The sequence below is a fragment of the Canis lupus genome, chromosome 16 (genome assembly GCF_048164855.1).
Source record: "Canis lupus baileyi chromosome 16, mCanLup2.hap1, whole genome shotgun sequence".
NCBI lineage: Eukaryota > Metazoa > Chordata > Mammalia > Carnivora > Canidae > Canis > Canis lupus.
This window is the reverse complement of record NC_132853.1, coordinates 37,917,859-37,940,352: the sequence shown is the minus strand read 5'-3', so window position 1 is coordinate 37,940,352 and position 22,494 is coordinate 37,917,859. Positions and strand designations below refer to the sequence as shown.

The window sequence follows — 22,494 nt, the reverse complement described above, 5'->3', positions numbered from 1 at the left end:
GCCGCCTCCTGAGCCTGCTTCCTTGTTCCTGCCACCTGGTTGCCAGCCTGGGCATGTGGGAGCTGCCTACGTGTGGGGGAGTGTGAAGGGGTGGGTGCACAGAGAAGCTGGGTTCCAAGTTGTTTATTCAACAGGAGAAATAGTGCTTTGTTTTGCAGCTCTCTGATGCATTACGGTCAAGCTTGATGGGAGCTGTGTGGCCAGTTTCAGCTGCAGCTTCCCATTCAGCCCCAAGTCCTCCCCGTTTCCCCAGAGGTTAAGCCAGAAAAGATAGCCAACGTGGAGAAATGGGGTGTCAGAGGCATTATTCAGTGGGTGAGATCCAGACTCACTGGCACAATGTCTTAAAGACGTGTGCTTGTTTTTTGGCTCCTGTGGCCCCGCTCGTGCCTGATACCTCCTAAGAGAGTGGCTGAGCTCCTTCTGGCTCCTTCCATTGATGCCCCTGATAGCCAGCTTTATGGAACCCAAGAGGTCTACTAGGGGGATGGTCAGAGAATGTGGGATCCCTCAGCCCCAGCCTAAGAACATCAAGAGTGAGAAAGTCAGCCGGTGACTGTCAATTCCTGTCATCACTAGCTGGCAGGATGTGGACCCCTGGCAGTTGTCACTGTTGTCACCTCTATTGTGCCTCACAGGGCACTCAAACCATTACTCTCCTGGTTATTTCTGGGGTGGTGGACCTGGATGACTAGAGCTCCTGGGTCCCTCACCTGAATGCTTCTGCCAAAAAGGGTGTGGGTGTGGTGTGGTGTGTAAAGGGCAACAGACATCTAGACCTTCCAGGTGAGGGGTTAGCGGACCCAAGAAAAGGAACTAGGTAGGCCCAAGGCCTCAGGCATTTGATGGCAAAGACTACTGGAATTGGAGTCCAGTCTCTGCCTCCCAGTCTAGCATTCTTAGCCCACTGCCTTTCAGTAGAATGAACCCTTTAATCCCGTGTTTACTAGTTGAGCATTTATTGAGCACCTACCACGTACTAGGCATAAGTCCAAAAGGCAGCCACAGACAACTTAGGACAGCACAGAGACCTCTCTTGCTGTGAGCAGCCCTGGGTCCTGCAGGAACCTGGAAGAAGGGGAATTCCCTTAACCTGAGGAGGCCAGGAGAGGCTTCTTGGAGGAGGTGAGGTTTGAGTGGAGTCTAGAAGGCTGGTTAGTAGTTAACCTGGGGGGAAGTGTTGAAGACAAAGGAAGCAGGTGACATGCATGGCATGTTCCTGGCACTTCACCAGCAAAGTGTGCTCTCCAGGTGGTGGTCCGAGAAGGGTCGGCAAGAGCAGATCACTGTCGTGTTGAGTTTGGGCTTTGTCCTGAAGCTGGTGTGCAGAGACTGAAGGATTGTAAGCAGCAATGGCAATGTTGCTTCAGTTGCGGTTGGAAGCACAGATTGGGAGGGCTTAGCCTGGACCCAGCTGAAATACTTTGGGTAAAAAATAAGGGGGGCTTCACTAGGCCACAGCTGTGGGATGGGAAAGGAGGCAGTGGCTGCCAGAAACATTGAGCAGTTAGAATCCAGAGCTTTTGGAGAGCAATTGGAGGCGGTCAGTCAGTGAGAGACAGGGAGGTGTCTGGGGGTGGCTGTGGGTGATGGTCTTCCTGGACACAGAGGAAGCAGGTGGAAAAACCAGGTTAGAGGCAGAAACAATGTCTAGCTTTTGGACACGGCGTGTTTATGGTGCCTGTGGGAGGACACCCAAGAGAAGAGCAGAAGACAGCTGGGTGCTTGGTCTGGAGAATCAGGGAACTGCAGAGAGCTCCACTGGGGGTGGAGTCTGATATTTGGAATCAAAGGCAGGGATTATTAACTTCAGATAAAGCTCAGTGAGGCTAAGCAACTTGTCCATAGTTACATGGCTATGGAGCAAGGACCTGAACTCCAGTCTTTGGGGTTCAGGTTCTGTGGTGCCTGTGAGCCTCGGGTCTCGTGCTAATGGCCCTGCTGCAGCATCTGCAAGGGGAGGAGGCTTGGGGAGGAAGAAGCAGGTGTCTGAATATATGTTTGTCTCCTCTTCGTGTGCCTTCTGCCTGAAATTGCATTTGCCCGGAACTCGCAGGCGGGGGCATTTCTAGGTGGTTTGGAGATCTTGAGAGATGAAGCAAGAAGATTCTTGTCTTTTGGTAACCACAAGCCCTCAACTGATGTGCATTTAGCACGTTGGTGGTTGTCAGCATGTGAGGATTTTTTTTTTTTTTTTTTTAGATTTTATTTATTCATGAGAGACACTGAGAGAGGCAGAGGAAGAAGCAGGCTCCCCACGGGGTGCCCAATGTGGGACTTGCTCCTGGGACCCTGGGATCATGCCCTGAGCTGAGGGCAGATGCTCAACCACTGAGCCACCCAAGTGTCCCAGCATGTGAGGATTTCAACAACCTTGAAGTTGACTGGGATTAGGTCTGGAGAGGCTGGTACTACCATCAAAGCCACCTCAGGGAGTTGGGAACTGAGGCACCGGGGACCCCTCTTATCTGGGACCCCTCATCTCCTTCCTTGCCTAGTAGCTTCCGCCCAGCTTCTGAGCTGAGGTCTGAGAGGCCTCAGTCCTGGGTGTGACCTCTATAGCCCAGGAGGAATGGGTGTTCCAGCTGGTACCCTACAGAAAAATCTTGTCTTAGCTCCAATAATCACATCCTCAGAAAAATGTGCCTTGACTCCCTTCTAAATCAGGCCTTCCTACCTACTGTCTCTCAGGGGTTTGTTTTGGTTTTATTTTTTGACGTGTATATTTCTCTCTCCCACTAGACCGTAGGCTCCAAAAGACCCAGACTGGGTCTGTTTTGTCTCCTTGGCCTATTTCCTAACTCCTGACTCATATTTGTTAAATAAATGAATGAGTGCCCCCTAAGACCCAGGCACCAGGCCTGGCAGCAGAGGCAGCTCTTGTCTATTTACTGAATATGTTCCAGAAAGCAGAATGTCACTTTCAATTCTGCAATTGGTGGTGATAGTTCGGGGGAGGGGGGGGCAGGATGCACTAGGGGGTTCCTCCCCCCACCCCGGAAACAGATGGTAAAAGTGCTTAAAATATTGCTGCTTCCCCAGCACCCTTCTGTGCCCCCACACTATCGCACCCGGCACTCCTTCCCTGGGCTGAAATGGGCTCTGGTAGACAATTCTTCTTCCCTCTAACTCCAAGCACCAAGGCGGTTGGGATGAGAATTCCTTATTTAGCCAACTGTTTTCCCTCTTCTCTCCATTCACTTCCCAGCCTTCCTCATTCCTCTTCAACTTGCGCTCACACTTCTTTTTTAATGTTCCAAACACCACTTCTCAGGCTATGGCATAACTCCTTGTACTTCTCCCCAATAGCAACATGTTCCTACTGTGTGCCAGGCACTGGACCAGGCCAGGAGTGTGCAGGGGAGAACACAAGTGAACAAGACATGAACCCCACCCTCCAGGCCTCACAGCTGATTGGCCAAAGCAGGCCAGTCTACAATCTCAGGGTAGAGCGAAGCCCCACCTGTCTGGAGAACCAGGCCAGGGCTTGGGGAAGTGGGTGGCTTTTATGGCAGGCAGTTAAAGGCTTTTAGGAATCCTTTCTGAAAAGGTGAAAGACATTCAGGTGGAGGAAACACGGAAGCAAAAGCACCATTGGAAGGAGCTGGACGTCTGTGGGTAAGGACCAGTAGCTGCAGAATGTGGAAGATCACGTGTAAAGGCAGGTGGGGCTGTTCACCAACTCTTGAATGTCAAGGGTGTGTGTGTGGCTGATCTGAATCCAGTGGGCAATAGGGAACCATTGAAGGTTTGTGAGCTGTGGAGTGACAGACTGTGTTTTACAAAGGTGAATAGGGCTGTGCTGAGTCAGGGAGGCAGAAGCACGGAGATGAGTAGGTGTTGTTCCCTTGGTGGAGAGGAGCGCAGTAGGTGGGCCATGGCAGTGGGGCAGAAGGAGTTGATTGTTCCATGTGATAACTGGCTTCTCCTAAACTGCCCCTTCAGCCTGAGGTTGGTTTGCCTTTTCACTTCTCTTTTCGTTTTCTGTTTTTTTCCTAGTTTAAGCAAAGAAGGAAATTCACAAGAGTCCCCTCCTCCAGCCTGGCTCTCTCTTGGCTCATGTTCTCTTCTGCTGGCTCATGGCATCCGGTACTCCCTCTGTAGGGTCTCTAGTTGAGATCTCTCTTTTGGCTGGATCCCTACCTTCAGTTGCCCGTCCCCGGGGTCTGGGAGCTGTGCCTGAGCAGTCGGTTTGCCAATGAGTCATAGAAGCAGTACTGATTTATTCCTAGGAGTTGCCTGTCACCAAGGGACCTACCAGACGAAGGGAGACCCTGCCCTTCCCTAAGGGAACTCACCTTGAGTGAAGTGGCCTACAAGATCCATACTAGTGAAACCACTAGAGACCTGTTGAGGGTAGGAGCATTCTCTCAGTTCAGAGAGGATCAGTGAGCCGTCTACTCCGCACAGCTGGCAAGTGCAGAAGGTAGAGTTTTGCTTCAGTCTAGTGCCTCAGACATGACACTAGGAGAAGGGAGAGCTGGGCCCTGGGAGTGGGTCGTTGTGCTAGGCCTCCTTGATGGGGGGTAATGGGGTGGGAGCAGTTCACCCAGAGAACCTCTGGAGTTTTCTCCAAGCAAAGAGATGTGGAGTCTGGACCCCATTTTCCATGCACCTCCAGGCCTCTAGACAAATAGCCAGTTCGTTGTCATTGTGACATTCATAGCACTCGCGAGGGGCCAGGGTCCCAGGGGATTCCCAGGTTCCGCAGGTGACTCGCTGAGCTTCTGTGAACTCGCTCGGCCCTCCCCGGGGGCGGGGTTCCAAGCACCCTGGCTCGAGCGGGGTCCCCCCAGGGTCGCTGAGTCTTTCCCTTCTCTGGCCTGAGACGCACCATGGGACAACTGATCGCCAAGTTGATGGGCATCTTCGGGAACCAGGGTAAAGGGCGCACAGTGCGTTCAAGCGACCGCTTTCATCCGGCTGCCACCTGGGGCTCCCCGGATCTGGGGTTGGGGCGGATGCGCTGGGGGACCTCGGGCTCCGAGGGTCCTGCGTGGACATTCCTTGCAGACTCCGCGGTCTCCTCTGCCCCTCGCCTGCCCCCCTCCCCGTCCACTCCTCGCCGGCTCCTCGCGGTGGCGCGCTTCGGGGCACCCCGGGGCGCAGGGCTGGGCGAGCCTCCGTCCTCCTGGCTGCAAGCTGCGGCCGGTTTCCTGCGATTGCGACCTCGTGCTCGGCTCTTCCTCCAGGGCCCCTTCTCTTGGCAAGCCCAGCGCGCCCCGGATCTTTCGGACAGCCGCTTTTCTGGAAATGTGGAGCGAGGGAGGCGGGGCGCAGCTCTCATTTCCACTGTCCGGGAGTAGCGCGGGCGTCCGGGGCCCCCGGGGAAGGAAACCTGTCCTGGTGGAGTTTTGTCGGGGAGGGGTGCAGGGCAGCAGATGTGGTCCAGTGGGCAGAGGTCTCCTAGCTCTCTGGAAACACCCATCTCCTTCCTGGGAAGCCCGGTGGGGCACTCAGTCCCTTGGTCACTGAGTTTGGCCCTGACCCTGCCCTTCCGCCCTGGATGCCTCCAGAACACAAGGTTATCATCGTGGGACTGGACAATGCAGGAAAGACCACCATTCTCTACCAGTTGTAAGTGACTCTGATGGAAGGGGTGGGGTGGGGGGCGTCGGTTGGATGTTCCCACCAGACTGACAGACATTTGGACCAATCACTGGAGCCCTTCCCTGGGCTCCCTGGTTTTCCAGTAGCCAGGAGTAGTGATGGGGGTGGAAAGCTGGTGTGATCTTCCTGGCATAGAGGTCCTTCAGTTCTGTGGCCCCTCGCCTGGCATTCGAATCCTGTTCGGTATGGGCAACCCCAATACTCCCTGTCATCCACCCTACACCACCCCGGACCCTTTCCGACCCGGTTGCAGGCCAAGCTTTCAGAAACGGACTTCTCTTCCTGCCTCCCTGCTCTTGGCTCCCTCTAGCGGCAGGTCCCTCCCTTCTGACTCCTGCACCCCACCTTTGCCTCTTAACTTTCTCCCTTTCTTCAAACCCAAAGGGGAGGGCCAGTTTTGAGTCTGGCTGAGCTCTGTAGCTCCCAATAGCAGAATCTGGCTGAGTAATTATCCATCGGAGTTTTTCTCAATATCCACTCTCTGGATGGCATCTCTCCCCCCTTGGAGCTTCCAGAAAGTGATGACTTAGGAAAATCTTCTCCTGAAAAAGAAATATATGTAAATGTTTATTTTAAACCAGAAAAGCAGAGAACATTGGACATTACAGGCACATACAGTGAAAAGTTTCCCGCCCACCCCCTGACGCCCAGGTCTCCCAGAGGCACTCCCTACATATAAATATGTGAGTGCTTTCCCTTTTAAAGAAAGCACCTCTCCAATAACCTTCGCTTGTATCCGCCTTCTTTTCCCAATCTTTTGCTACTCAAGCATGGTCCACAGACCAACAGCACTTGGCATCATCCAGAAGCTTGTAGGAAAGGCAGGACACTGGGCCCCAGCCTAGACTCACTAGATCCAAATCTGCATTTTAACAAGACTCCCAGGGGATTCAACTGCATTTGAAAGTTTGAGGACACTTGCTCTAATGTGACTCCCCTCTGGGGGGTGGGTTTCCACACCAGGCTAGGACTTGGTCTCACTCCTGCCTGCATTTCCCTGTGCCCAGAGCCTTGGCCAACCTTGGCCGAGTTGTTCTGAGTTAGAGGCAGCCTGAATCTCAAGAGCATAGGGGTGAGGGGCCAGAGCTGGGAGCTGGGTGGGCTGAGCGTTTGGTGTCTTCTCCCCCATCCCAGCCTGATGAATGAAGTGATCCATACATCTCCCACCATCGGTAGCAACGTGGAGGAGATTGTTCTGCAAAAGACACACTTCCTCATGTGGGACATAGGGGGACAGGAGGCTCTGCGCTCTACCTGGAACTCATACTACTCCAACACGGAGGTGAGTGCAGCACTGGGGCCAGAGGGGCCTCAAGGGTAGCTGTGTGGCATGAGCCAATCACTTAACCTCTCTGAGCCTTGGTTCTCCCACTATGTGAGGTAGAGACTCTAAGAGTGACTTCCCTGAACTGTTGTGAATATTAAATAATAAAACAATAGCTAATGCATATGTTTCAAGTACTTAACGCAGCACAATGTTTTGTTAAAATTTTTGAATACCTCTTGGCAGCGTTGTCTGCTTGCTGGCAGCTTTCTGTGTGATGTGCTGCATGGAGTAGGTCCTGGGTCTCCAGGGCAGCAGTAGATTGCAGTGGTTTTCTTCCTAGAGTGAGATGGAGATTGAGTGTGAATTCCAGCACTGCCACTCACCACCTGTGTGTCCTAGAGCGAGATCTATCATCTTGCTGAATCCATCTCCTTATAGGTGTTTTATTTTTATTTTTTTTAAGATTTTATTTATTTGAGAGAGAGATCACTAGCAGGAGGAAGGTTGGAAGGAGAACAGACTTCCCACTAAGCAGGGAGCCTGACACACGGGACTTGATCCCAGGACCCTGGTCTTATGGTGATGCCAGGACCCTGGTCTCATAACCTGAGCTGAAGGCAGACACTTAACTGAGGGAGCCACACAGCCCCGCACCCCTGTCTCCTTATTTATAAATGGGGTTAACACTGGTCCCAGTTGCACAAGGTTGTGGTGGGACCTGAATGCAGTCATGAACACCCAGGGCTTAGCGTACATGATCTGAGTTGTTCTATGTTCCCCCACTGTCTGGATGGAAGAAGTAATTAACATGAGAGGTCAGGGATCACAGTGAGCTGGAGACCCTTTCATCTGAGAGAAAGCCCACCACTCACTCACAGTTCCCTTCTGCTGGCTAGTTCATCATCCTTGTGATTGACAGCACGGACCGGGACCGGCTGCTGACCACTCGAGAGGAGCTGCATAAGATGCTGGCCCATGAGGTAAGGCCCCTGAGGTTGGGAGAGAGCCTGGTGACTAGCCGTGTGACCTCAGCCTACTCACTTGGCCTCTCTGAGGTTCCTTCCTGATCCCCCAGTGTCTGTGAGCTGCTACCCCAGCTAGTTTATCCTAGATGAAGGGCCATAATGCCCTCAGCACAGTTGATTGCAGAAGCCAGAACTGCTGGTTCAGGTGTGATCCCACTTCTCACCCACCCTGGGGCCCCCAGACAAGTCCCTTCACTTCTCTCAGTTTCCCCAAGTATAACATGGGGAGGATCACCAAATTCCTGCCTCATAGGACTGTTGTAAGGATCACATGAGCTGGTGGGGAGGCATTCCATGAGGTGTTGATGTTGGTGGATGTGGTTGCCCCATCCCGCTCCCACCTGGACATGGGCCTCTCTTGCAGAGACAGCAGAGGAGCTAGGGAGGACTCATGGGGGGAGGCGGAGGGAGGCTAGGCCTGGCAGGCTGACCAGGGCTGGGCTCCTCTGTCCACAGGCTCTGCGAGACGCTTCCGTCCTGATCTTTGCCAACAAGCAGGATATGAAGAACTCCATGACCACCGTGGAGATCTCTCAATTCCTCACTCTTAGCGCCATCAAAGACCACCCATGGCACATACAGGGCTGCTGTGCCCTCACCGGGGAAGGGTTAGTGGCTGCCCCACCTGGACCTCCAGGGTCTGGCCCAACCAATGAACAGCTGACCATCAGAACCTTCTCCTGTTTCTCTCCTGTCAGAATCTGGCTCACTGTTAGCTCCTGGGCCAAGTCAGTTGAGCACTCACTTAACAGCTGAGGTGCTGTGGGTAAGCGGTGAGCGAGATAGCGTGGCTGCTCTCAGGAGGCTTATTCTAGTAGGGGGAGAGTCACCTCTCTCTAAGCACAAACATTTTAGGTACTGAGAGGTGCCATGAAGGAAGTGAGATTGGATTAAAAGTGATAGATGGGGCAGGATTGGGTCTGATTTAGCCCTGGTGGTCAAGGACAACCTCTATTAGGAGGTGACCTTTGGGCCAAGACCAGAATGGAGAGGAGCGGTCATGGGAAGACCTGAAGGACAAGTCTTCCAGACAGAAGTCACTGATTCTTTCCAACCTTGAGTTTTCTCATCTGTAAGGAGGAAGATGATTATCCTACTCCCTCTTCGAGTTTCTGTAGAGAGCAAATGGTATCATTTATTCAACATGTATCAAGCACCAAATTTGTGCTAAGAACTTTTCTAGGCACTGGAGAAACAGCAGCAAACAAAACACAAACCTCCCTGCCCTCATGGAGCTTACTCGCCAGTGGGAGGGAGCAGACAATAAACAATTAAGAAGAATTGATAGCAAGTTAAAAAGTGGTGAGGCTTGGAAAAGATCCAGTAGGAAAGGGAGATTGAAAGTATGTGGACAAATGTTGCAATTTTAGATAAGGTACCAGGAAGGGGCCACCAAGAAAGTAGCTGCTGAAGGACGTGATGGAATGAGGTCACGAGGTCACGATCACGTAGAAAGAGCTTCGAATCAGGCCTGGAAAAAAAAAAAAAAATCTCTTTCCTCTTCTCTCTCAAGTGGGATCACAGCAGGCTGGGGACCTAGGTGTCTGGAGACTTTAGGCAGGTCTGCCCAAGGACCCACACATTTCTTGTAGTGTCCTTGCCATTCCCTGCCCCAACCCATATCCATCTCCTCTGCTAGACTGTAAGCCCCAGAGGGTATGTCTGTGTTTTCACCAGTAACCCCAGCTCCTAGCATAGGACCTGATGCATAGTGGGTACTCAGTCGGTTTATATTTGTTGATTGGGAGATTGGGTGAAACTTTGGTGGTCCCCTCGATCAGCTCTGAGTTGGGGCTGGGGCCTTGGAGGCTGTCATCCTCACAGGATATATTGATCCTTGCCGTGTTCCCTCCTCTCTGCAGGCTGCCTGCGGGGCTCCAGTGGATGCACTCTCAGGCCACCGCCAACTGATGTCCTGACCTGAGGCTAACCAAAAACTTTGGGGGTTTTGCTTGGCCTTCATGGGTGGAAAACCCAAGTGACTATTATTTTTCTACGATTCTCTGATGGCCACTGGGACAGCAATGGATAGTGAGATTGCCACAGTCCAACCAACCCTGCCACTGAGTGGCTAGGCTGCCCACCCTGAATTGCTGCAGATGGGACAGCAGAAGAGCTGCCCTTCACTCAGTGGAAGCAGGTGTCCTTGGAGGCACAGGCAAGCTGTTGGGCACATCAAGGGATCGGGAAGTGGAGCCCCATCCCCTCAGCCCACAACCCCAAGGAAAAAAATGGGTGACAGAGTTAAGAGACCCCTGGAATTGGTCTTTATTTCCTAGGACCACCCCCTGCCATCCCTTGATTCCTGCCCCAGCTTTCTGGCCCCTTAGCCATCTTTGAGCAAAGGAGATTCCAGAAAGGTGAAAGGACAGGCTCAGGGGAAGGAGGGGAGAGCCAAACACTGGTGGGAAGGGAGAAGGAGAAGAATGGGACATCCCAGGCGGAATAGTCCCTTGCACTGTGGGGAGTTCCACTCTTCCTTGCCTTTCTGTTCCCTCTGAGGTGCTGGCTCTGACCACAGCTTTTGAGTGGTGAGCCGTCCCATCCTAGGCCCTCCAGTCCTTCCAGTGTGAATCTCACGCCTCCCAAATGTCTTCAATTTCCACAGTGTGCCTGTCTCGATGGTCTTTTGTAATGATTTTTTCATTGTTTTAGAGTTTTTTTAATACAAGTGTAATAAATGCCATTGAAAACTGTTCACTTCTTATTTCTGCCTGCTTCTTCTATCTGTGCTTCAAACTGGCTTTTGGTTTTTGTACAGGGCTCTCAGGTAAGGGGAAATCCTCCTTGGAAATGGAGGGGGTAGGGCCTCAAGAGTCCATCTGGCCAGGGGATTGGCTGGCTCTTCGGTCCTGGGCTTTACCACCCTCTGCCAGGTAATTGACTCCTGGTTTGCCAGGGCTGGGATCTTTTGGCTCCACCTGGGTCCAAGGGTGCGAGTGGTTTGATGAGGACTCCTGGAGGAGGGGAGGAGGAGCCCTTAGGGATTAGAGACCCAGGAGTCCAATCTAGGTAGAGCTGGAGACAGGATGGAAACCCAGGCTGTCCATCTGTACACACGGAGCAGTGCTGTTACCCCATTAGACCTGAGATGGTCCTGGAGTCCGTGGGTTTCTCTCTTTCCCAAGTCAGGCAGTAGATATCTTGGGGACAGTCTGGACACGGTTGTAGAAGGCCCAGGATTTCTCAATCCTGTGGTTTTCCTGAAGCATCAGGGTGGAGAAAAAACTCTGCGATTCTAGCCATTTCTATTCAGATTCTTGGTTCTTTTCATTAGGTCGCTTTGATACTGACCTCAGATAAAAATGCAATTTAATATTCCCTTACACTACAGAAATTCATTGTAATAAGGAGCAGCTGGCGTGCTGGGGGTATAGCTCAGTGGTAGAGCATTTGACTGCAGATCAAGAGGTCCCCGGTTCAAATCCGGGTGCCCCCTCTCGTCGTCAGCCTTTTCCTGTTTTTCTTTGTCCTTCGGTCCATCTCTCAAAGTGCCCTGGCAGGGACGAGGGGGTGTCACCTAGGGCCCTGCTACCCCCTTTTGCAGACAGGCGAGGATGGAGTCTTGGCCCCGCAGAACCACGCGCTCAGCCCGCGTGTGGGTTTACAGGTGGGAAGCAGCGCGAGAGCGAGGAGCTCCGGGTTAAGCCCAGGTGGACTCCGGCAGCGCTGGGGCCGAGGGCCGGGGAAGGAAGGCGCAGAGAAGCCTGCCTGAGAGTGCAGGACGGAGAGAGGGGCGCCAAGAAGCAATACAGGGGCTCCGACGGGGCAGGGGAGGGGGACCTCGGCACAGGGAATGTCCCCGAGACCAGGGATCGCGAAGGATCTCGAGGGATTTCCCCTCCCACATTTCCAAACTGCATTTTGCTCACACCGTCAGTAGAGATCTGTAGTCCAGAGCTTCGGGAAACAAGTTCTGTGTCCCGGCGAGTAATGTTTTGAGATTCATGTAATTTCCAGCTTTTGTAAACATCGGACCCTACTTTTGAGAAGCTCGGCACGGCGCCTGCGCGCTATAGCACTAAGAAGCTACTACAGCCCAACGTCAGCGGAGGGGGTATAGCTCAGTGGTAGAGCATTTGACTGCAGATCAAGAGGTCCCCGGTTCAAATCCGGGTGCCCCCTTGGCAAGAATTTTTCGGTTTTCCCTGGGCTACACGTTCTTTGTCTCCGTGTTATTTCCCTCCCTCCAATACTTTATGTAGACGCTGCCATCGCCACCTCTCTTTTGGGCAGACGACAACTGGTGCACGAAAGACGAGAGTGCAAGAAGCAGGAATTCTCAAGCAATGGCTCTTGAAAAGTGATCCCAGGACGAGCACCACCACCTGGGAACGTGTTAGAAATGCAGATTCTCGGCTTCTTCCTAGAAGTACTGAATCAGAGACTCGGGGGGCGACGCCTAGAAATGTGTATAAGCCATCCAGGTGATTCTGATGTACACTCAAGTTCTAGAGGCTCACATAAAAAAAAAAAAATTTACACGTCACTCTTCGAATTATTTCCAAGCTGTTGTTTTCGATCTGAGCCCTTAAAGAGACCTTGCACACCAGCCCGCGGCTCGCCACGTGGCCGCTAGAGGGCAGCAAGAAGCCGCAGCTGGAGGCGGAGGCCTCTTCCCAGTAGAGAGTCGGCAAAATCGGGATTTGAATTAGACACCAGGAAGAACTTACAGACCGGCCTTGCCTTGTCCCGTTGTAAAGGACTTAGCGTTTAGGGCTGGAGGATGTCGTTTCTGGGACCCTGGATCTAGAGGAAGGAGGAACTGGGATTCTGAGAGATTGAGGAGTCTTCTCAGGTCCTGTCTTTGTCCCCAGTGTCAGGGAACTCCCCCCACCCCACCCCACCCAGCCCACACTGTTCCTTCTTCTGTACCCTCCCGGGTCCTTCTTCCTGGGGAATTCCCTCAAGGGCTCTCAGCGTTCATCCGCTACCTGCCTGCAACTGTCCAGTCCTTAGGCCCCAGCCCCTGAGAAACCAAGTGCCCCTCACCCCTCACACTCCCACCCTCCAGGGCTCCCAGCTCCTTGTCATCGCACGAAGTAGGTCGGGGGCGGGAGGGGGGGGGGTGGTGGGGAGCGGCGGGGAACAGGCACCTCTGTGTCCTGACCTGATTCCCTGCCGTCTATTAAATCTAAATTGCGGGTATTTTTATTCTGTCCTGGAAGAAAAGGGAAAAAAAAAAAAAAAAAAGGTGATCTCTCCCCAGAGTCTGTCATAAGGTGGTGGCAGGTGGGGGTGAGACGGCTTCTTGTTCTGCAGCTGGTTTTGAGGATTGATTGGGACCCTGAGCAGGCCTGGGGTCCCCAGAGAGAAGGGTGGTCTCCGTTACCTTCTGGGGGTGAGGGGAGGTCCGGGCTGTTTTAAAGTAGGGGTAAGCCCCCCCCGCCCCCCCCGTTAGGCTGGTGGGCAAGATGGTGCTGGAAACGGGGGGTGGGGGGCTGGGGGGGCGTGACGGGGAAAAAGGGAGAAGAGTCCTGGGGAGGAGAGTGGAATTCGGGCCTCTGTCGGCGAGAGAAGCTGGGCGGTGGTGGGGTGTCTCTGCTGCTAGGGGACGTTCCTGGGGTGAGGATGGGCATCACAAGCCCCCGGAACTCTGAGGAACAGCCCAGGAAGGCGGGAAGCCCGGGAGACCCGGGGGGCAGGGGGGCAGGGGGCAGGGGGCGGGAGTCCAGCGCCCGGGCAAGGGCGCCTGCCTGGACCGGGGGAGGCTCTCCCCTCCCACCCGCGTCTCGAGTCCGCGGTCTCCCGGGGGGTGGGGGAGGGGAAGGGAGGCAGGAGCTGAGGTGCGGGGTGGGGGGTGGGGGCCACCCGCCCGCTGCCCTACTCCGCCCCCAGCCCCCCCGCACCACTCCCGCCGGGGGGAGCGCTCCGGGAGGGCTGGGAGGGCCGGGGAAGACTCGGGGAGCGCTCGGGAGGCGCCGCGCCCCCCGCCCCGCCCCCTCCCGGTCCCCGTCCCCGTCCCCGTCCCCGTCCCCGTCCCCGTCCGCGCTCCGGGAGGCCGCCGCTCCGCTCGCTCGCCGCCTCCTCGCCGCCCAGCCCTCGGCGCGCCAGCCCCGGGGACCGCGCCGCCCGAGCCGGGCGCCTGCCTGGCGGGGGCCGGGGCCGGGGCCGGGGCCGGGCCGGGGCCGCAGCGGCCGGGGCGTCCTGGCGCCCACCATGCGGGCAGAGCTGTGGCTCGCGGTGCTGGTGCTCAGGGAGGCGGCCCGGGCGCTGAGCCCCCCGCCCGGAGCAGGTAGGACCGGCCGGGTGGGTCGGGGCGGGCGGGGGCGGGCGTGGGCACGGGGCGAGTCCCCGCGGGCTGGCGATGTCCGGCCGGGTGGGTGGCCGCGGGGACTCCGCCGAGGGCCAGGAGCTCCGTGGGCTGTGGCAGGTGGACAGGGACCCACTTTCTTAAACACATGGGGTGTGCGAGTGAGGCTGGAGGCATGGGTCCCTGACGCCCCCCACTCCTCCTTTCCTCCTGGAAGGACACTGGAGGGACCCCAGTAGAGGGGGCTACATATGGCAGTGGGCTCTGGCTCCCAACAGGACGGTGGGGGAGTCATAGGGACCCTTGGCCGCACTGAGGGAGGCTGAATTCTGATGAGATGGGGAATCTGGGGTGCCCCCTGCCCCAGCTTTGCCTCCTCTTCCCTTCCATCCGGCTCTCCACCCCTGCCCCAAGCTGACCCAGGTTGGATCTGAGTCCCTTTCTGATCTGAGGGTTGGTGGAGATCCAGCATCCAGCATCTCTCCCAGAGCAGCCGTCCTACTGCCTTCCTCTCCCTGTTTGGAGCCTGGAGAATAGTCCTGGGCTCAGGAAGAAGCAACTTGCCGCTCCCCCATTCCCCAGTCTCCAGGATCCTCCTGTCACTCCTGCTCTGCTCTCCTGGTGGACTTTGGCCGTTAGCTGCTCTGGTTCTGGAAAGCGGAGGGCTCCTATTTGCACACTCCTCTCCCCTATACCTGTTCACAGTCATCTCTCCTGCCTGGAAGTCCTTTCTTAGGTCTACCTTGAGTCTCTCATAAAAGAACCATTTTTCAGCATGCAATTTTGCATTCCCTTCCTTTCTCCTCAAACACCCAGACCTTCTCGGGTTGGAGAGGTGGGTAATTTGCAGTCTAGCCTCTTGACAGAATTGGGAAGATAGAGCATTATGCCTCACTGACATAAGTGTCCTTTAAATGGGATAGAGCAGGGGCACGGGGTTGTTCAGGGAGATGCTGTAGTTGGGCTGCTGTGTCTCTGGGGTGTGCTAGCATCAGACACAGCATCAGTGACAGCGTTCTTGACTTTAATGGTCCATGGATGCAGCTGAGACAGGCCTGAGTCCCTGTCGAGGAGAGGGTAGGGAAGAGTGCGGAGGGTGGAAATGTGGACAGAGAGCAATGGAAGTTGGTGTGGCAAGAGGCTGCTGGTACAGAAGCACCAGTTTTCAGGTAGACCACACAGAGAAGGGTCGGAGACTTAGCTTCCTGTCCCGGCATCTCACTTGCTGTGTGACCTTGAGCAAGTTACTTTCCTTCTCTGGGCCTATTTCTCTACTTAGAAAGTGAGGCTGTGAGCAAAATCTTTGACTCTTGGTGGTGAGATTATGAGAGATTTTTTTGTTGTCTTTCCTTTTCAGATTTGTGTTAATATATGTGGGTAACTGGTCATTCAAAAAAATATATATATATAAAGGAAGAGGTGGGACAGGTCAGTTTTTGAGGTCCTTTGCAGCCCCAAACCTGGTGAGATCTTTTGAACTCACAATGTGACTGGGATGATGAGGGAGGGCTCTGGGCCCCAGACTGAATTGGAAGAACCACGGAGAGGTTTGGGGAAGGGGAATTGGGAGGTCAGGAGCCTGTGTCCATGGGGGTGGGTGGGTGGCCAGCCTGGGGCCTGGCTTAGGACTGCCTCTTCAGAATTAGGTTGGGGTAGTAGACACCTGGTGAGGCCAGAAAGTGAAGGGGCAGGCAGAGACTTGAATCAAATCTCTAAGTAGAGGACACCGTGTCTTCTCAGCTTTGCCAGAGACTCAGCCAGGAAAAAAAGGACTTTCTCTGCAGCAGGAGAGATGGGTTGGACTTAGGGAAGCTCTAGGAAGCCGGGGGTGGGGGGTGGAGGGGGCAGCTGCTAACTCTCAGTCCAGTGGTGTTTTTCACCAGGCCTGGCTGGTTTGGAGGAAGAGTGTGTGTGGAGGGGGGAGGTGGGGGGGGGACGGAGGCAGGGGTGGGGTGGGGGGGGCAAGGGGGTGTCTTCTGGGAAGAGATGGGGGAGTAGGACATTCTGGGGGAGGCCATTAAGGAGGGACAGCCTGGCTCAGATCAGTGGTGGAGCCCTTGAGCCTGGTGGTGAAAGCGCAGCGGGGAGCAGGATGTGACGGGGTGCCATCCAACCCCAAGGCTCCAAGCTCTCTGGGCTGCAGGGCCTCAGGATCCGAACTGAGGCCTCCCCTCCCCCTTGATGGGTTGGTTGGTTTGGTGGAGCCTTGTAACTTCATCCATCTTTAGAATGGAAGCAGGAGAAAGATGAATGACCCAAAGATACCATCGAGAGGTGAGGACAGGCCACTGAGAGGCTGACAAGTAGACACACAGGAAGTTGGCCTTAGGATGCACAGGGTATGGCAGGGGCAGCAGGGTCTGGCCCGAGAGGAACCAGGGCTGCCTGGAACAGACAGAAAGAGGCAGCTGGAGGCCATGTCTTTGGTCTGGGAGGCAGGAGATCAGGCCCACCACTAATCCCTGGTGACCCTGGCAGCTTCTTCCTTTCTCGGTATCTTGGTTTCCTCCTCTATAAAATGGAGTTTGGACCAGCTCGTGTCCAGGGCCCCTCTAGTCACGATTCTGCTTTCAGCCTCCTTCTTGCCCACCAGGCACTTCCAAGCAAACGGAGACAAAAATCTGAACTCTTTACAGTGGCCATCAGATGTCTCCCGCCATCCCTGCACCTGCTCTCACTCTCCTCAGGCCCAGCCCTCAACACTCCCAGGCTTCAAGTCCTGGCTTCTCTTCCTCCAGGTCTCGGTTAGCTCAAGGGCCACCTCCTCTGAGAGGCCCACCCTGATGGCTCTGCCCAGCGTAGCCACAAAGCCCAACCCTTTGGTTTGCCTTAGAGCACTCATCACTGTGTCACCTTGTCTTATTTGCCACATTCTTCATTCATTCAATCGCTTCTCGGACTTTTGGCTAAGATCAAGTGCATTCATTCACTCATTCATTCACATGTCTTTTCCAATTAGAATCTTCATGGGCACAGGGGTTGTGTCTGCCTGTTCACTGTTGTTACCTCAGCACCCAGCACAATGCCTGGCACACAGTAGGGTCTCAGTGAATGTGTTGAATAAATGAGTGAATCCAAGGTGGTCACGAACCTCTCCCTTGAAGGGAAACTCAGAGAGAGCCAAGCTCTTCTCTCCTCTCCTCTTCTCCTCTGACTGCTTGGTGTCCCTTCCTGCCATTTCCCTGTGACTCCCTCGCTCTCCCCAGGGAAGTGTCCTTGGTGGGAACCTCTGTGGGTTTCCCCAGCAAGAGGATGCCACTGGGGGCTTTGTAACTGGGATGCAGGGTTTCAGCTGAGGCTCTGGAGACTCTCAAGCCCCTAGGGAAGTCAGTCCTCACGTAAATCCTGGGGAAGGAAGGGGGGCTTTGCTGGGTGCTTTGCATATGTTATTTTATTAAAGACCCCCCATTTTACAGGTAAGGAAACTGAGGCTTAGAGATATTACATAATTTGTCCAATGTCACAGTCAGTAAGTAGTAGATTCAGGGTTCATCCTCGAGCTTGTATGATTCCAAACCTCTGTTCTTTAATTGCTGTGGTATTGCAGTGCAGTTTCTAGCGGGCCTGTGCTCCAGGGGAAGGGTTTTCTCAGCCTGTGGATCTCAAGTACTCTGAGCTTTTGAAGATTCCCCCCTCCCTCCCTACATCCCTCTCTGTCTTTCTTTCCTCCTTTCCTCCCTCCCTCTCTCCCTCCCTCCCTCTCTCCCTCCCTCCCTCCCTCCCTCCCTCCCTTCCTCCCTCCCTTCCTTCTTTCTCTCTGTCCTCCATATGTGCTGACTGAGCATTTGTGCTGTGTCAGGTACCTGGAGCCTACAGATTTGCAGGCAGCAACTACATGTTGGGATCAGGGCTGGGATGGTGCACGTAGCATTTGGGGTGACAGGGGAGAGATGTCAGGGGATGCTTTGGGAAGAGGTACCATCTCATGGGACTTGAAGGATGAGCAAAAACTCATCAGAAGGGTTCATTTTGGAGCAGAGTGGTCCTGGCTGGAAAAGCCCTATGTGTGAGGCCCTGTGGCCAGAGGGAGCAGGACTAGGTCCCGGGGAGGACTTTAGGGAGACAGGAGGCTGGAGGAGAGGGCAGGAATCCAGTCTCGAGGGCTGTGGTGAGCTGGAAGCACTGGAGAGATGGAATCAAGTTCGTCCTCTAAAAGGATGCCCTGGCAGGTATGTGGGAGACTAGCTCAAGGGCTAGTCTCAAGGTCGTTAAGAGTGGAGGCCACAGTAGCTACTGGACTGAGTGGTGGCTGTGGGGCAGGAATGACAAGCTTGGGTGGTGGGTAGGATGAGGCTGGTTTGGCCAGGCACGACATGACCTCCTGAAGGCAACCTGTGGCTTCTTGCACTAGAGCAGGGCAGTGGCACAAGGAGGGGTCTGGGCTGTACTGCTGGGATGCCCCTCCACGTGCCTAGTCTCCTAGTACAGCTCCCAAGATTGGCCCAGTGGTCCCATCTTATATTCCAGTCCCTCCCTGGGCTTTCCCTGCTCCTTAGGAAACAACCTAGGACCGCCGGTCACCTCGTGTTGCATTTGCCGTGGCCTGAGCAGACTCTGAAGTCAGCGTGCCCTGTGCACATCTTGCCATGGCCTAGTTCCATGACCTTGGGAGATTCCTTAACACCTTCACGCCTCAGTTCCCAATTTGTACAATAGATCTAAACCCAACCCCGATCCCATGGGGTTCCTGTGGGGAGTAAATGAGTTAATGGATTTCAAGCATTTGGAAGAGTGCTAGCACCAAGCAAGCATTCTTGAAAAGTTAGCTGTAATTTTTTATTCTCCCTATTGCTATTGTGATGGCCCACTAGACGGCAGGCGACGTGGGGCCATGAGTGAATGAACAAGCAGACACATGAGCAAGAGAGCGCTTTGGGCACTTCTGGCCATCACTCACAGGCAGGTGTACTCACCTGCGGGGACGGGAAATGGGTGCTGAGCAAGTGAAGCTCTCTAACCCAGGACAGAAGGTAGAGCAGAGAGTGGCCGCGGGTTGGATGGCTTTGCGACACAAGTGTGAGCGCTTGCGCACATGGAGAGGAGGGCCGGGACCTTTTAGGCAAGTCCGTGTGCACAGGCACGTGGGCTGCTACACACACATGTGAGCAAGCAGCTGTGTTGGCTCCTGCCACAGGCTGAGGGGGTGATGTCCTGTAGCCAAATGGGAGGGGGAAGGGTGGCAGGAAGACAGATGTGGTGGGGCTTGAGAGGGTCAGACTCAGGGCTAGGGCAGGGCAGGGCAGATTCCCGGGCAGCCTCCCATCCTCTCCATCCCCTTCCCTGCCTGCCTTCATGGACCTAGGCCCTGAGCTCTCTGATTATAAAGCCTTCTCATTTTGAGTTTTGTACTGCATGGTCATGGCAGCCTGTGCGATAGGCATGACTGGCATCCCCATTTTAGTGATGAGGAAATGGAGGCTCAGAGAGGTAAATGGATGGGTCCAAGGTCACACAGCCTGTGGGTGTAGGTGGACCTTCCCTGACCCCACATCTGGTTGCCCCCCACCCCCTTCCCAGCCCTCTTCTCAGACCTAGGACTCCCACTTTGCAAGTAGCCTGCTGTCTCAGCTGCAGGATCATGATGCCTGCCAATCCCCAGCATCCCTTTGCAGACCAGTTAAGCTCCTCCACTTGCTCTGCACACGTTCCTTTCCTGTTCTGGCTCTGGCCCAGGCCCGAGGGCTGCTTGCGGCCCAGCACAAACAGTTCAATCTCCAGAGGTAGCTGTGGGCCCCACCCGAGAGGGGCAGGACAGCCCTGGCTTGGGGTCTGAGCCGTGGGCAGACTGCCTTCCCAGTTCTGGGATCAGGCCCATCTCAGCCAGTGGGCAACTAGGGATAGGGGCCCCAGGACCGCCCCTCTCCCCACCTTCTCCAGAGCATCTGGTTGCGATTAGGGGCAGAGAAGGGAGAGGGGGCCGGCAAGGGTCCAGTAGGCACCAGCAGCCAAGAATGACTTAATTGGATAAAATGTCTAATGACAAACCAGGGCCCCACAGCAGAGTCCTGGCCCCAGCCCCAGGCCTGGTGCTGGCCAAGCCTTGTCTCAACCTCTGTCCTTGCTGGCTCCCAAGAGTTACCTCCAGTATTATGTCCTCAACTGTACAGTGATTGAGCATCTACTGTTTGCTAGACACTGAGGATACACCTTTGCAGAAGGTGGGGAGGGTCCTGGGGGAACTGGTCTACCAGGGAGACAGGCATGTAGTTACACCATTGGGGGATCTAGGAGAGAGGGTTACATCCAGGAGCTCTGGGGAGGGGTTGGGGCAGGCAGAAGTGGAGAAGGACATGTGACCCAGGGTGGGCCTGAAGCTGATGAATATCACAGGAAATCTCAGATCCATATCTCTGGTGATCTATGTCCCATATACATGTCCATCATAGTGGTGACAATTGCAGTGACGATATAAGACACATCTTTTGAGACACAAATCTTTCTCAAAAGGAAAAGCCTGGTTCTCTGACATTTAGAATATATTTAATGACCTAGAGGAGACAGAAGAGAACAGTGAATCTAGGAATGGCTGCTAAATGGCCTGTGTGCGGCCGTTTTCCAATCCCCTGCCCTGGCAGACATTGTTAATTGATCATGACAATCCTTCCTGCTGCACACAGATGGAGCTTCCGAGTTTGTCTCTATTAGAGTGCTCCTAGCTGTCACTAATCGATTGGAGATGACTTTTGAGATGAAACCTATTTGCCATCCTTGATGGTGGCTAAGTTCCATGTTTTATGGAGAAAGGGACTCACCCAAGGGGCTTGCAGGTAGTCACAGGGCTAAACAGTGGTCCCCATCAATGGAGACATCTTCGACTGTCACAATCTGGGAAGAGATGCTACTAACATCTAGTGGGCAGAGGCCAGGGTGCTGCTGGACATGGCTGTGATGCTCAGAATAGCCCCCACAACAAAGAACTCTCCAGTCCAGAATGTTGATAGTGCTAATGTTGGGAAGCCCTGAACTAAAAAGAACTGTACTTTCTGGCTTCTAGTCCCCGGAGTCCCCTGGAAGGTGAGATTATGTGCCATTTCTGGTTAAGAAATAAGGAACTGGTTAGGAATGTTCCAGAGCAAGTGGTTCTCACCCTTGTCTACAGAGTTTGGTTCAGGGCTTCTCAAAAGCTCCCCTGGGGATCATTTAAGCCTCCTAATGCCCAGGCCACACCACAGAACAATTATATCAGAACCTTTGGGGTGGGACCCAGACAAGGAATTTTTACAGTTCCGCCAGTGATTCTAGTGTGCAGCAGAGGTTGAGAAGAATCACCCCTTTGGAGGTTCAGAAGTTATCTCCATCCTTAACGTGTGTGAGGTTCTGTAACCTCTGTGAGCCCCTGATTCCCGTCTGCAAAATGGAAGTATCATATCTGCTGCGAAGGGTGGGGTGAGGGACGAGAGGTGTGCTGTGTGCAGAGTGTGTGGCATGGAGCTAGCCGTGGCTCTCAATGCAGGCGGGGTATCTCCTGCCCGTGCAGGTATTCAGTGATGGCACAGTGTTGGGGCCTCTGCTGAGTAAGTGGGCCGGTCCTCTCCTTGGACCTCTGGTCTGACTGCTGGCACTCAGTTTTCTGTCTCCTTTTCCCAGGTCAGGATGCAGGCCGAGGCTCTGGATGGGCTGCCAAGGGGTCCACACAGGGCTGGAGTCGGAGAGCCCGGGAGAGCCCTGGGCAGGTGTCGGAGTTGGACAGGACCCAGCTGAGCCAAGACCCGGGTGGGGGCACCCTGGCCATTGACACACTGCCAGATAACAGGACCAGAGTGGTGGTGAGTGCTGGGGGAACATGGAAGGGGAGGGAAGTGGTGGTGGGGGACCCCCAAGGTGCCCTATGTGTACTTGCCAGAGGCACAAGTCACATATCCTTTGGGACAGTCCTTGGATGTCAGCATGGAGAGGTGGATCCCAGGGGAGGGGATGAGAGCAGGGCCCAGCCTTGGAGCATAAAATCTTTGCATCTCTGAGCTTCATAGATCGCCTACCCTTTTGTGAACCCAGAGAGGTAAAGTGACTTGCCCGAGGATGCACAGCATGTGCACAGGGTTCCTGACACTGCCTGAGGCCTCTGCTAAAATGAAGGTGGCCTATGAGTCACATCCAGCTGCCAGCTCAGACCCTTCTCCCCTTCCCATTTCTTTTTCGTTTTTAAAGATTTTATTAAAAAAAAAAGATTTTATTTATTTATTCATGACACACACACACACAGAGGCAGAGACACGGGCAGAGGGAGAAGCAGGCTCCATGCAACATGGGACCCGATCCTGGGTCTCCAGGATCACACCCTGCGCCAAAGGCAGCGCTAAACCGCTGGGCCACCAGGGCTTCCCCCCCTTCCCATTTCT

General features: G+C 54.5%; 2 protein-coding genes and 2 non-coding genes across 4 annotated transcripts in view; all 4 read left to right on the top strand.

Annotated features, from left to right (window-relative positions):
• The first annotated feature begins 4,432 nt into the window (after positions 1-4,432).
• ARL5C (ARF like GTPase 5C) lies at positions 4,433-10,598 on the top strand. Its single transcript, XM_072780368.1, has 6 exons — positions 4,433-4,881; positions 5,517-5,577; positions 6,745-6,892; positions 7,774-7,857; positions 8,359-8,510; positions 9,765-10,598. The coding sequence occupies exons 1-6, from the start codon at positions 4,836-4,838 to the stop codon at positions 9,811-9,813; spliced, it is 540 nt and encodes a 179-aa protein (XP_072636469.1). The 5' UTR covers positions 4,433-4,835; the 3' UTR covers positions 9,814-10,598.
• A 671-nt stretch (positions 10,599-11,269) lies between these two features.
• On the top strand, positions 11,270-11,341 carry TRNAC-GCA (transfer RNA cysteine (anticodon GCA)). Its single transcript has one exon. It is a non-coding gene; the product is annotated as a tRNA-Cys (tRNA).
• Positions 11,342-11,955: 614 nt separating this feature from the next.
• On the top strand, positions 11,956-12,027 carry TRNAC-GCA (transfer RNA cysteine (anticodon GCA)). Its single transcript has one exon. It is a non-coding gene; the product is annotated as a tRNA-Cys (tRNA).
• A 1,956-nt stretch (positions 12,028-13,983) lies between these two features.
• Positions 13,984-22,494, top strand: part of PLXDC1 (plexin domain containing 1) — a 61,064-nt gene continuing 52,553 nt past the window's right edge. Inside the window, exons 1-2 of the mRNA XM_072780361.1 lie at positions 13,984-14,137; positions 21,743-21,921. Of these exons, the coding sequence (XP_072636462.1) occupies positions 14,062-14,137; positions 21,743-21,921 (255 nt within the window). The 5' untranslated portion in view covers positions 13,984-14,061. The remainder of the gene's footprint in view (positions 14,138-21,742; positions 21,922-22,494) is intronic.